At 39.6% G+C, this 14,170-nt stretch overlaps 1 protein-coding gene across 6 annotated transcripts in view; it reads left to right on the top strand.

Annotated features, from left to right (window-relative positions):
- Positions 1-14,170, top strand: part of Ptprt (protein tyrosine phosphatase receptor type T) — a 1,217,152-nt gene that overhangs the window by 990,522 nt on the left and 212,460 nt on the right. For all 6 annotated transcript variants that reach the window (XM_029554985.1, XM_029554983.1, XM_029554981.1 and 3 more), the window contains one exon: positions 14,015-14,051. In XM_029554985.1, coding sequence (XP_029410845.1) covers positions 14,015-14,051 — 37 coding nt within the window. The remainder of the gene's footprint in view (positions 1-14,014; positions 14,052-14,170) is intronic.

The following is a 14,170-nucleotide window of genomic DNA, read 5'->3' as shown; positions in this document are numbered from 1 at the left end:
TCATATATATATACATACATACATACATACTCCAAGAGTTTTGTATGCTGATCTTGTACCTTTCCCCCTTGCCTAATTTCTGTATTATTCAATAGTCTTTTGAGGGAATCTTCCTTCTTTATGTGGAGAATCACAGCACTTTCAGATGGATAACCTGACACTTTTTCATCCTGTTTACATGTCTTTTATTCCACTCTTTGGTCTATTTCTTTGGCTAAAACTTCCAGTGCAATAGTGAATAAGAGCAGTGAGTAGACCCATGGCACAGGTATGTAATCCTAACTACTCAACAGGCTAAAGTAAGAAGATAACAAGTTCAAGACCTGCCTTAGCTACAGTGTGAGTTCAAGGCCAGCAAGAGTCTGTCTCACCAGTTTTGAAAATTTTTAAATATTTCATTATTTGTGCATTTCATATAATAGATATTAATCAAACTTAGATCCCCTCCCCCATCCACAACCCCCATCGCCCCCCTACTGGATTTCATGCAGTCTCTCACATATATTAAGTCCTATCCAGTTAAGCAGTTGTACCCAGATGTCCCTCGGTGCAAGTTCATCCACTGGAGTCTAGTCAGCCTATCTAGAATCACTGCCTTAAAGAAGACCCACTCTCCCTCCCCCAGCAGTAAACTGTAAAAAGAAAAAGGGAAAGGGAAACAGCTCAATAGTAAGTATTTGCCTTGAAAATGTCCAAGTTTGACCCCACCACAGTCGTAGAATAAAAAAAGAATGATGAGCATAACCCTTGTATTGTTCAAGAGCTTAGAGGAAACACAGTCAGCTCCTCCCCACCAAGTAGGATATTGCCTGTGAGTTCATCTTATATAGTCTTTATTATATTTAAGGAAGAAAATTCTTTGCTAGTGTGTTTAGGGTTTTTATGACATGGGGATTCTGAATTCTATCAAATGCACTTTTTGCATATTTTTGGATGAGCGGGGAATGATTTCTCTTGCATCAAGTTGTGATGTACTTCATTTGTATATATTGATCCATCCTTTCCTTCTCAGAATAAGTTCACCTCAACAAACTGAATGATATTTTAATGTGTTATTGAACTCAGTTTGCTACTATTTTGTTGAGATTTTTACTCTAGGTTCATTAAGAATGTTGATATATAGTTCGTTCTCGTTCTCTCTTCTCTCTCTCTCTCCTCCTCTCTCTCTCCTCTCTCTTTCTCTCTCTCTCTCTCGCTCATTATACTTTCCTATGGAAGATATTCCAAATCAAGTAAACAAAGAAACATCAGCATTAAATTCTTCTTCTTATAAATTCTATACTAAAGACCATTTTAGTCAGTAGCTACTAAAACTTATGGGGTATTCGGGCTAGGTCTCTCCCCACACAACTTTTACTTTAGCTTGTTTGTTTGAGGCATGGTCTCACCACGTAGTGACTGGCTTATGGCTCACTTATGCAGACCAGGTTGGCCTCAAACTTTCAGCATTCCTCCTGCCTCCTGAGTGGGGCTGCAGACCTCTGCCTCCTGAGTAGGCCTGCAGGCCTCTGCCTCCTGAGTATGACAATTCATCTTCCTTTTTCTTTTTAATTTTTTGCCCTTGACAAGATGAAACTTCTGTAACATTCTGAAGTGTTCTGGTCTGTCAGTGTTAAACCAATTGGCAGCACTGTACAACTACAGGTTTTCTAGTTTCAGAACTTTTTCACCATCCCATAAGCCATTTTACTTGTTCAGCAGGCACTCCCCATTCTGCCCTCCCTGGGTCCTGGCCACCTCTAATGTGTGTTCTGTCTCTGTAGACTCGCAGATTATGAATAGAGTATATGGAAATTATGTACACAGCCAGGTGTGGTGGCTCATACTATAATCACAAATTCACCATTAGCCTGACCTCCATAGTGAGCTCCAGGACAGCCAGAACTACAGAGAGAAACTATGTCTCAGAAAAGAGGGGCCTTTAATCTCTGTGAGTTCTAGGTCAGCCAGGGCTACATAGTGAGACCCTGTCCCCCAAAATAGGTTTTTAAAAGGTGTGTGTGCTTGTGTGTGCATGTGCATACATGAGTACGAATGCCTGTGGAGGCCAGAAGAAGGTGTTGGATACCCTGGAGCTGGACTTACAAGCAGTTGTCATCCACCTAACTTGGGTGCTGAGAACTGAACTCGGATCCTCTGCAACAGTAGCCAGTGCCCTCAACCACTGGGCTTCGATGAGCAAAGCAGTTCTATGAGAGAAATTTATAACTATTGATATTGATTTTAACAAAGATATGAAATAATTCATTACTACATCTCAAGGACCTAAAAGAGCAAGAAAAAATCAAATCCCAAATAAGTGGAGAGGAAGAAATAAGAAATATCAAAACAAATAAATGAAATAGAGGCTAAAAGTACACAAAAGATCAGTTAAGGAATAGGTGGTTTGATGAGAAGATAAAATTAATGAATCTTTACGCAGGGTGTGGTGGTGCACACCTTCATGGGTGTTATGCCCACATGTATCTAAGTGCACCCATGTCCTGTAGTGCCTGCAGAGGACAGAAGAAAGCATTGGATCCCATGAAACTGGAGTCACAGACGTTTAGCACTGCCATGTGGTGCTGGGAATCGAATCCAGGTCCTCTGGAAGAACAGCCAATGCTCTTAACAGGAGCCATCTCTCCAGCCCTCAATTATCTTTCTTGAATGTTGAATGGAGTTCATCCTCCAAAGATGGCTCACCAAAGATTCATGGGTATAGTATTTACTGTCTATACTCCTTGAAGGATTTTTTTTTAACTTTAGTTTTACTAGGGACCGTCTTCAATTTAATCTTTCCTAGTTAATTTCCCCAGAACCCTATGTATTCTTTCAATATACAGGCTCGGGCTTCTTTTACTTCTATTACTTTTTCTGAAATGATTATTTACCTTTCCAGTGGGTTGATCTTCCTGGTAAGAGTCACCAAGCATATGGTATAGTATCTTCTTGGTTGTGCTTTCAAACAACTATGTATGGACTATCGTCTTCGTTTCATTTCCAGCCTGTTTTCCTTTCTTTCCTCGATGCCCTTTGTTAAATTGCTCATTTGGGGTCCTTGTCATTAATCTTCCTCTCTGAGATGATTTTGATTTCTTTTAACCTTTGTTCTGAATTAAATCAACTCTCTTGTCATTTTTTCCTGATTTTTGTACCTTCTGTTTTTAACTTGTGACTTTCGAAATCAAACTTTTTTCAGGATATTTAACGCAACGTGAAACATTGTTACTGTCACTTATGTTTTCCTCTTTCTCCTGCTTGTTTTCTGGCAGGACACATTTTAAATCATCTGCAGTGTTCTGGTTTTCACTTTATGTCTTCTTCATATAGTTACATTATTATTTATTCAAGTTTTGGAGATTTAAGGTTACTTGCCAATTTACAGTTCAAAATCACTCGGTTCTGACATAGTGAAGTACAGGATGGATGGATGGATGGATGGATGGATGGATGGATGGATGGATGGATTGATTGATGGATTGATTGATTGATCGATCGATTGATTGATTGATTGATTTGTGTATATAGGGGTATTGGGGGTGAGAGTGCAGGTACCATGATATATGTGTGTGGAAGTCAGAGGACAATTTGAGGGAGTCGGTTTTCTTCTGCCATGTGGGTTCAAGGCCTCAAACTCAGGTCATCAGACTTGGTGGCAGTGCCTTTACTCACTGAACCTTCTTGCTGGTCCCTGAAGTATAGTTTTTATTAGATGATTATTTTGTGGCATAAGTGGTTCTTATTGCTCTTTGTTCATCTTTGGGATCGGAAAATTTCCTCTTTGCTTTCTTTTCCCAAGCATCCAGTCTTCCAAGGGTGCTTCTCACATTTTCTTATTTTTCCTGGGAAGTGATACCTAAAGACGATTGCCACCTGGAATTATGTGCCAGCTGGAATTCCAGCTCTTTCTCTGAACATCTACTTTGAATCTACCAGGAAACATTTTCAAATGTCCCTACATAGTATGGAGTTTTCGTTTCTGAAGAACATTTTAGATTGGTCATGTGTCCTCTGCCAGTTTTTCTATTCTTTCTTCCAAATGTCTTTTTCCATATAACCTTTGCTCTCCGTGACAGTCTTAGATACATTTCATTCATGTTTGACTCTTAATTGAGTTGCTACTAGGGTCTATAAAATTCTGAGACTTCTCTGTACATTAATTTTGTGGAGGTTTTGGATATTAACTGATTGATTTTCTTTCCTACGTTGTTTTTTTAAAGCATGAGGAAATATTTGATGTTAGGCAGTTACCAATTTCTTCAACTACTCATACCCAATAGAAATTGATGTTGGTTTGTTTGTAGGAAAGGATGTAAATGATGAATTCTAGGCTTTTTACTTAACTAGAGTAGCTGATTCTGGCATTTAATTGAGAAGAATTGATGGTGGATATAGCTTGGAGTCAGAATGATAGGGGATATAGAATTACTTAAGCTTTGATTGTGGATATTTTAAGTGTACCAATATAGTAATCTGAATATCAAGACTACCAGTGCTAGAAACAAATTTGAGAGTCATGATGCCTGAATATTCAAAGCCTTGTGACTGATTCTAATTTCCTAGTGGAACAATTAAAGTCTAGATAATGAAAGAAGAGATAAAGGGTCAGGAGAGATGGCTCAGTGGTTAAAAGCACTGACTGCCCTTGCAGAGGATCCAGGTTGGATTCCCAGCACCCACATGGCAACTCTGTAACTCCAATTGCAGGGGATCTGACACTTTCTTCTGACCTCCACGGGCATTATAGGACACTGGTGCACTTACACACATACAGGCAGTACATGCAAACACATAAAATAAAAAATAATAAAATATTTTTTTAAAAGAGGAGATAAAACTAAGCCTCAGGATACCCAAAGATTAGAGGTCAAACAAGGGATAAATGCCTAATCAACAAAAAAGGGATAAGGAGAAAATAGACAGTTAGTAAAAACCCCCAAAGACAAGAGGACAAAAAGGGTCATGGAAAGAGTGATCAGATGCTACTAATGATGAAAGGTTAAGGAAAGTGAGGTTGGAGCAGCAAGTATAAGAGATGAACTTCTGCTGATCTTCCTTGACCTTGATGGGAACAGTCTGACTGATGGGAGGTCCAAAGAGAAGGTCAGTTGCAGCAGTGGAATCAATAAGGAGAAAACATTTAAATGAAGATTTCAGAGCTTAAGTTTGGGTATAAGTTTTCTGAATGGACTTATGAGTGACTAAGATATTTTCTGCCTTAGGCCCGACTGTGGGGTTTTCCTTTTTCAAGAAGCAGAACCTGAGGCCCTCCAGGAACATTTTACAGGTGGCAATGAACATTTGTCCGACTCGTACAATGTGTTACCATAAACAACCCCTTTGTAGGTAGAGTTTACCTGGCCTCTTTTCAGTGACTGAAGGTCTACACCCAGCACGCACACCTGGGAGTAACTCAAACTCAAATGCCATTCTGGCCCTCTAACCATTTAAGAGGTATCTTTTATGCATTTTCCTTTGAGAAGGAGTCTACCTAACTACCTTCTAATGGTGCTGGATTATACAAAGTTCCCAGGAGCTTCCCTCCACAAGTTCCGACTTTCTGATTGCTCTAGGGCTCCTATGTCAAGTCAAAGCAGAATTTCTTTATATTGTAAACTGTTTAGCCTATCTGTGCTACACTGTCTTCCTGTGCCTGCATGCAAGTCAAGAAAGCAGGTGAATGGCAAAGGTGTGTTTGCCAGTAGACACTTCAGAAAAGAAGGCCACTTGCTACAAGGTTATTTTCTATTTCAGTCTGGTTTACCATCTGCGTAACCTTGGGAAATGTCATTTGATCTTCTCTTTTGAGGAGAAAAAATTGAGCATTGTCGTATTCACCTCATAGTCCAGTTATGAGAATGGAAAGACATAAAGTATGCAAAGTTGTGCTGTTTAAAAAAAGGAATCACCATTTTACAATGCCCTTAGAGCTTCGTTCAGGGATTGGAACGCACAGAAGACAAACAGCATCTGCAGGATCAATACAATTAAATCAGGTTGTAGGAAGGCTAGACTGAGGATGCAATCATTGTCAGACCAGAACCCCAGGTGAGCCATAAGCATGGCGTGGGATAGGATGATGGGAGAGCTCTGCGGTCAAATAGAGCCAAGTTGTGCATTGCATCCCAAAGATAAGGGAAGGCTGGAGCAGAACACTGTAGGCATTCACCTGGTCCAGCCTCCCACCATCTACACCTCCACCCTCTTCCCCATTAGTTCTTTTGGAACCTAAGTCTTTTCCCTTGCACAACTTCTACATATTAAAAATACAAATGTGAAATTTGTGCTCTTCCTGCTTAAATAATTCTTTGATGGCACTTTCTTGCTCTTAAACTATAGATCAAAATGGTACAGTAGAAAACAATCCACCAGGCTAATATATCTATCGCCCCCTCACACCATGGCCCAACTGGTTATAACCCGTAGGGGACTTCTTCATGTCTTCAACAGACTCTTGATTTTCCCACTTAAAGGTCTTTGCACATTTGCTTTTTAAGTTTAGACACTCTTCCTTGGCACTGCATATGTCTGGCTCCCGCTTCTCTTGGTTTCTCTCAAAGCAGCAGGACATCTTCCTTCCCACCCGCAGTCTACTTTGTTTTCTTTGCTGATATATAGCACCTGACATTTCTCACTCCTAGTGCTTATGACTGCTTGCAATTTGTGAGACCAGTCAATTAATGTTAGTCTTCATCCCAGATGTGCTTGGCCTATAAGGAAAAGGACCATGTCTGTTTTTCTCATCATTGTAACTGCAGTACCCAGAACAAGGCCAGGCACATAGTGATCATTCAGTAAGAGTCTGTTGAATGGCTGACAAACTGATAATGAACAAAGATTAGGTAGGCTGTCATAGCCCCCAGTCTTTTAAGATATTTAAGGCATGAACCAAAGTCACTGGTAAAATTACGGGAGGAGGGGCTAAAGAGATGGCTCAGTGGTTAAGAACACTGACTGTTCTTCCGGAAGACCCGGGTTCGAATCCCAACACCCACATGGCAGCTAACAGCTGTCCGTAACTCCAGTTCCAGGGGATCCAACAGCCTCTTCTGTCCTCCACAGGCATTGCACGACACAGGTGCACTTACCTACATGCAGGGATAACACTCATACACATAAAATATAAATAATAAATAAAATATTTAAAAATATGGGAAGACTGAAGGCTAAAGGCCAAATCCCATCATACTAACTGGGGAAACTCAGCATTAGAGAACACAGAGGCATACGATAGGGTAACTTGGAAAGCCATTTGAAAATTATGAAATCAGAGCTAAATCCTCAGTATAGTAAATCAGGAATGTAATTACACACCAGAGTAAGAATTGCAAGTATTACCCAATACCCAGGGCTTCTTGATCAGAGTGGCACTGTATCTTAGCTCCACTCCTTCTGGAAGATAAACACTTGATGCCTTGGATTTTTGCATTGAGCTCTTACACTGAAAAGGCATCTGACAATTGTAATAAATATTTAAAGGATAGAGGAGTGTATTGTTGGATAAGTCAGACTTGGCTTACTCTAAAATGGAGGTAATAAGTAGTTCCAGGTATGAGGCATTCTTAGAAATAATGTAGACAAATAGCTTTAAGGTACTCAAGAGAGGGGGAATAATAGGAGATGGGTATTAAGGGAGAAATGGGGAAAATGTGGGTGCTTTAGTTGGGGAGGAAGGAGGGAGGGTTATACAGGGGTCGAGACACAAGAGATAACTAATGCTTAGGTGATATGAAAAACCAGAGGGAAATGTGTTAGTTCAAAGGCCTACTGAAAAATACAATATATGTGTGTCTATGAGTGCATGTGTACAGCTGAAGGCTATTAACAGGAAATGGAGGGCCAGACAGGAGAAATGCCTCTTCAAGTTGTTAGGGTAATCCAAGAGCCTCCCAAAATAACATGTCTGTTGCCACAGCCCTTGATTGCCTCTAAGAACTTGAAGGCAAGACTCTATTGCTAAAGACAGGACATACTTCAGACACAGGGCTTTGAGCAATGAAGCAGGAACTGACTAGAAGCCTCCTCTCTGAGCTCTCATAGCAGAGGATTCTACTATGGGGAAAAAAATCAATCAATGGTCCAATCCCAGCTGTAGAGCCTAATAATCACAATAATGACTGATGCAGCAAACTATCTCTATTGGTGCACTATGGTAGTCTTGGGAATAATCGGCAGCTATCTAATTGGACTTAACGCCTATTCAATGGGAGGGAACTCATGTGTGACACTATAAACATAGCCAAATACGTATGACTAGAGAAGTCATAGATTCTAGCGAAAAACCTACATTTATCATATCACAAAATAAACATAATTTCTTACTGTATGCTAAATCGATATCCTTATATTTACAGACAAGTATAGTTCTCACCAGTCATCAAGGAAGCTTCTTTTTTCAACAGATGGAAACCGTTACAGTGTTCCACAGCTGGTCAAATGCAGAGAATCAGTGTCTGTGAGATGCCCAGTCCAAAATAACACATCTACAATATAATCTCTACGCCTGAGGTTCAGGGAATATAACAGAACAGGATGTAGAGATAATATTGATGTATCTCTCAACTCTGACCAGTGAAGCTTCCTCATCTAATAGATGGTAAGCCACAACTGCCAAAATACACTCTGCATGTACAGAGTACATGCCCCTGAACAGGACTCCTGCCACCCAGGATTCAGAGACCATTGCAGAAGAGGGGGCAGAAAGACTATAAGAGCCAGGGGTGGTGAATGACTACAAGGAAACAGTTTTCCAGGCAACTAAGAACTTTCTCATAGAACTTATAGCCATGGCAACAGCATGCACAAGACCCATGCAAAGTTAAACAAAACAAAAACCCAGCTTGGAAGTGGAGAAAGGGTAGCAAGCCCCAACCTTAGCTGAGGAACTTTTGGCAAGTGATCACTGCTGGGTGAGGGAAACTTTGTCTTCTTTAAGGCAATGAGTCTAGAAAGGCTGACCAGGCTCTGATGGATGAACCCATACCTAGAGACATCTGGGGACACAAACTTGACTTGACAGACCTTAACATATATGACATAATACGTGAAATCCAGTGGAGATAGGGGGACAATGAGGGGTGTGGATAGGGGAGGGGGTCTAAATATAATTAAGATATATGAAATGCAGAAAAGTTCAATAAAAATAGTAAATAAAAGAATTATATGCGTAAGGGAAGGTACTATGGCTTGGTATCAAGAAGATAGAGTACTGAAAAGTAGGAATACTGCCAGTTGCTGAGACCAGAATCAATGTTTAAGATCCTTAGGATGATCCAGCTTCTCACAAAACAGTCATTTCCATCAACTGATTATGGGAATTGTGCCCCAGAGGGGGATGGTGACTTGTTCAATGTTGAACAGAACTATCAGAGCCTGGATGAAGGGGAGGTCTCAACACAAGCACAGAAGTAAGGAAGGATGCTTGGTCTACCCCAAGATGACATTTATTTATGTGAAGCTCAAACCAGACAAAACTCCAGCATAGAAGTGGGGAAATAGGTAAGAATCCCCAAGCTTAGCTGAGGAACTATTGGTAACCAATGACTGACTACTCACAGAGGGAGATGGTTGTCATAAGGAAGTGACTCTAAATAGGTTGACTAGGCTCCAGTGGATGAACTCACACTGAGGGACATTTAGGGACACAAAAATGGCTCAATAAGCTTTAACATATATGACAGAATACATGAAATCTGGTGGGTAGAGGGTTGAGGGGGATGGTTGTGCATAGTGGAGGGTGTCTAAATATGATCAAGATGTATGAAATTCACAAAAATTCAAAAAGAAATTCTAAGAGGAAAAAAAAGAGAGTTGAGTAACCCAATACAAGATTTTCAATTAGGAAGTTTAAAGGATAAGCAAATAGTTGTATCATGCTGTCCCAACACACAATACACACCTACAAGTATATGTAGTAGCCGTATAACAGAAAATACTTCATGGTTCCCTTGTCCTAAATTCTTACAGAATCTGAGTACAAAGAAAGTATTCATTTCCTGCTTATTAATCTGATTGGGACTCTAGACATATGCACACTGGCCAGACCTCCCATGTAATAGAATTTACATTGTCCAGCATGCCTCTGATTTGCTTGCTGACAATTCAATCACCCAGAAGGTCAAGGGAGTGACTCAAGGCTTTGTAATTCTGTACCTAATTCTAACCAACAAAGACAAATTGCTTATGGAATTAAAGCTGTCAGGAACTTAGGAGAAAGTGAACATGTCAGTGTCATGTTTGTGAAAGTCAGGAAGACTTAAGCCTAATCAGACATGCACTCTACATTACAGAAAACAGACTTTGCACAGTGTGGAGTGGGAGGTGTGCTGTTAGGAAACAGTGTGTTTTCGTGCCTTGAAATGGTGGAGGGCAAATGACTCTAAGGAGAGTTAGAAAGTTCTTTAAAATGACATGGTGAGCAAGAGAAGGAAGAAACCATGGTAACTACAAAAGATTCCCACCAGTGTGATTCATGTTGAAGACAACTTTCCTACCCAAGGCAGGATAATGTTTCCCTTTGCAGGAAGGGAAGTGTCCAGAAAGAGCCTGGAAGAGACATCTGAGATGTTGGTGACACTGGGTATTTAGATTTGGGTGCTGATCATTAGTGTGTAGGTACTTGGTGAAAGTTTTGTCAAATTCTAGACCTCAGGGGATGAACTTAGACTAAAGGATGTCTGGGGGCAGTAAATTGACTCAATAGGCCTTAGTGCAAATGAAAGAATACATGAAATACAGTGGGGGTAGGCTATGGGAAGGGGCCAGTGGGAGGGGGATAAAGATGATTAAGATGTTCTGTATGAAATACACAAAAAATCAGTAAAGAATTTACAAAACATTTGTCAAATTATATTTGTGTATATTTGTATCTTTGTGTGTCAAGACCTCTCTTTATGTTTAGATTGACATGTCAGAATAACAATAGTGCTTTGTTTATTCATTTGATATTTTCTTATGTCCACAGCTCTGTGTACTTACGCGGCCCTCACAGTCACTTTAGTTTTAATTCTTCCGTAATATTCTGCTGAGTAGATTGGTCACCAGATTCACTACCATGCCAGTACGGTTACACAAATACCTCTTGGGTTTCATTTTTGTGAAGAACATTGGATCCAACATGTTTCATGCTTTTTCTACATTCAAGGTTATTGAGAACAGATTTTTAGATATAGCAAGATTAAGTTGAATCTCTTTGAAGTTAATAATCATACAGTCAGTCTATCCTCTGTGTTCAAGGATGCAGAATCCATGGATTTGGAGACCTGATTTACTTGAGCACCGATGAACTTGGGTATCCGTAGGGGTCCTGGAACCATCTACCTTGGGTACCAAAGGATGACTGTATTTGTGAATTACTCCCAGCAGTCTTGGCTTTGCCCAACCCTAACCCACTGTTCTATTTAATCACCGTGAATAAAACTGGCAAGTTTTGTAACATGACATTTTCAGAATCTTTTCTCTTTGTACCACTATGAAGTTGGCTACCCTCTGACTCATATCTTACACCTCTCCCACTCTTCACCGTTTCCTAGGGATGGTCACTAGGACACCACCATTTTGAGGTCTTCAGTTCTCTGAAGCTTACACTTTCTAAAACCATCTGAGGCTGTTTAAACTAGCACAGAAATGCAGACTAGCTGAAGTTTAAGAACTTTCCTTTCTCTCCCTCACAATATGAAAAGCAAAATATCAGTTTTTTTACGTTTGCTATTTGTGTCCAGGTTTTAACTTATTTGTGGCTTCAGATTTTGGATATCAGTTTTCTTTTTTAACATGTCTTTTGGGACATTTTCCTTTTATCTTCTGGGTGTGTTCTTTTTTTAAAAGAATAAAAAACATCTTTGAAATATGGTAGGATTCAAATTTCATATATAGTTCCAGAGTAAATACTTTGTATATTTGAACCAGAATTTGTTAAACTGTTTCACATTTATGAATGTTTTATTCTAAAAAACAGGCAATAATTGTTTTAAAATGGACATTTTCATCATGAAAAAAGAAAGAAAAAGAAACATTTGTTCTAAAGAACAAGTCATGCCAACCCAACCTTCTTAATTTAAGAGTGTTCTTAAGCTGATAGGCAATTGCTGTAGACAGAATATCTGCATCTGAAATGAAAATGACCATCATGTCAAACATCTATCATGCAAAAGTACAGGGCATAAGCTATTGAGTCATTGAGATCTGAATACTTAGCCATCAGGAGGATTGATAACTAGTTAGTTCAAAGATTCTGATGTACAAATGAAAGTCAGCCTGGATGAAAGATTGCACTGTGTGCCCCAGGGATCGACCGTTGGCACACTCCAGGTTACAACTTAGAATAATTATTTGGATGAAATTAAAAACCCTTTCCAAAGTGTTTAAGGTTATAGGATTCAAATAAAAAAAGATGAAACTATAGTGGTAAATATCAGTCCATACTAGGGCTAGGAGGTTGTCCATGTTATTGGAAGCTCAGCATAAATAAGGAAAACTGATAATCTAGAAAATCATTTATGGGCAAGACCTGAAAGAAGCTGCAGCTTCTTGCTCTTGTCACTGCATATTAAGGAACACAAAGAATATGTCCCAGAATGAGTAGCAAAGGTGTTCAAAAGACTTGAATGTTTGTGATTCTGAGAACCACCTTTCGGTATCCCAAAACTTTTCCCATGTAAGCAAAGCAAACTTTTGGTGTAGTCAGGAATGAGTAGCAAAGTGACTGGAGATGATCGTAAGGAATCATACTTGGTTGATAGAGGAGACAAGTTCTAGTATTCAGGGATATTCTTAGACAGAATAGACTCTGCTAGCAGCATTGACATTTCTTCTCTACCTCTGGGTATCGAAGGTGGAAGACTACTTCCTCTCTCTTCTCTGAAACTGGCCATGTGACTGATTCTAGCCAACAAAACCAGTAGAAGTGAAAGTATCACTTCTGATTCAAAGCATCTGATTTCCACAGCTAACCTCTGCAGTATTCATTCTCCTTTGGTTAAAATGGATGTACTAGCCTTGATCTATGAATAATTAAGCAAATAATGTACCACTCTATGCCCATCTATCAGACCCAGCCACACACCTATATGGAACTTGTAGTTTGAGTAGAGAAAAAGCCTTTGCTGTCCCTAGGTACCGAAGTTCATGGGTTTTAGCACTGCAATGTAACCTTTCTAACATGATGAACACAACTGATTTCAAGACAAATTCTTGTGAGTCGTGCTATGATAATCCCTGGGTCTTTGAAAGACTTTTAGCTCGGTGCCTCATGCCTTTGCATCCCTTGCTTTTACTTTCATTGCTACATTGTCTTCAGACTGTAATTTAGTCAACTGGAATTTCCACTGGCTCCAGACCTCCTGGGAAATGAATCCCAATAAAGTAGGCTAAGAAGATTCTCCTCCTGAGCACTTTTCTGCAATTCCACAGCAATATCATAGATTTATGGAACCTGTTCATTTGGGGAAACAGCCAACAATAGCTAGTTAGTTCACTCAGCAAAGACTCTGACCCCCGCCTCCAAACACACAGCGTATTCATAAAGACTGTGAGACCCTCTGCATATCTTCAGGCCAAAGCAACTTTTTGAACATGAACTTGAAGGTTTGATTCTTACATGTTTTACAGAGATAGGACTATTACCAAATGTTCATTTAATCTGTCCAGATAGATAGATGCATTGTTTCACGAGGAAGGCTAACCCATACCTAAGAACAAAGCACCCTACATACCATCACATAACCACTGAGCATTGCTAAACTTTTGGATGCTGAAATGACTATAAAGTACTTCTGTCTGGTGAAAAGGTTGATGAAGTAATAGGTGTCATGAAACAAACAGAACAACATATGTTCTAAGCCTGAGAGGAAATAAAGTACTGAAATTAAAAGGTGGTCCCAATAGAGAAGCAAATGGAAAGGACAAATTTTAAATTATAATTACATATGTAAATATATATACACAAATACCTAGGCATATTTTTCTTATATAATAATCCTTATATAATCAACAACTAACTAATTGGTGTCTCATTTTTTGTTGTTGTTCCCAGGAGACCAAAATCAACTGTGTTCGTCTGGCTACAAAAGGTATGTTGACCTGTCCCTGTCTCTGACTGTTCTTCAGCAGTATAAGCTTTCCTCTTTGTATCCACAAAGGGAAAGTTTAGGCAACGATCTTTAAAAACAGAAAGAAAGAATTATTTTCA

The sequence above is a fragment of the Nannospalax galili genome, unplaced genomic scaffold, assembly GCF_000622305.1.
Source record: "Nannospalax galili isolate Female #2095 unplaced genomic scaffold, S.galili_v1.0 scaffold205, whole genome shotgun sequence".
NCBI lineage: Eukaryota > Metazoa > Chordata > Mammalia > Rodentia > Spalacidae > Nannospalax > Nannospalax galili.
The sequence above is the reverse complement of the archived record's forward strand: the minus strand, read 5'-3'. Positions and strand labels throughout refer to the sequence as shown.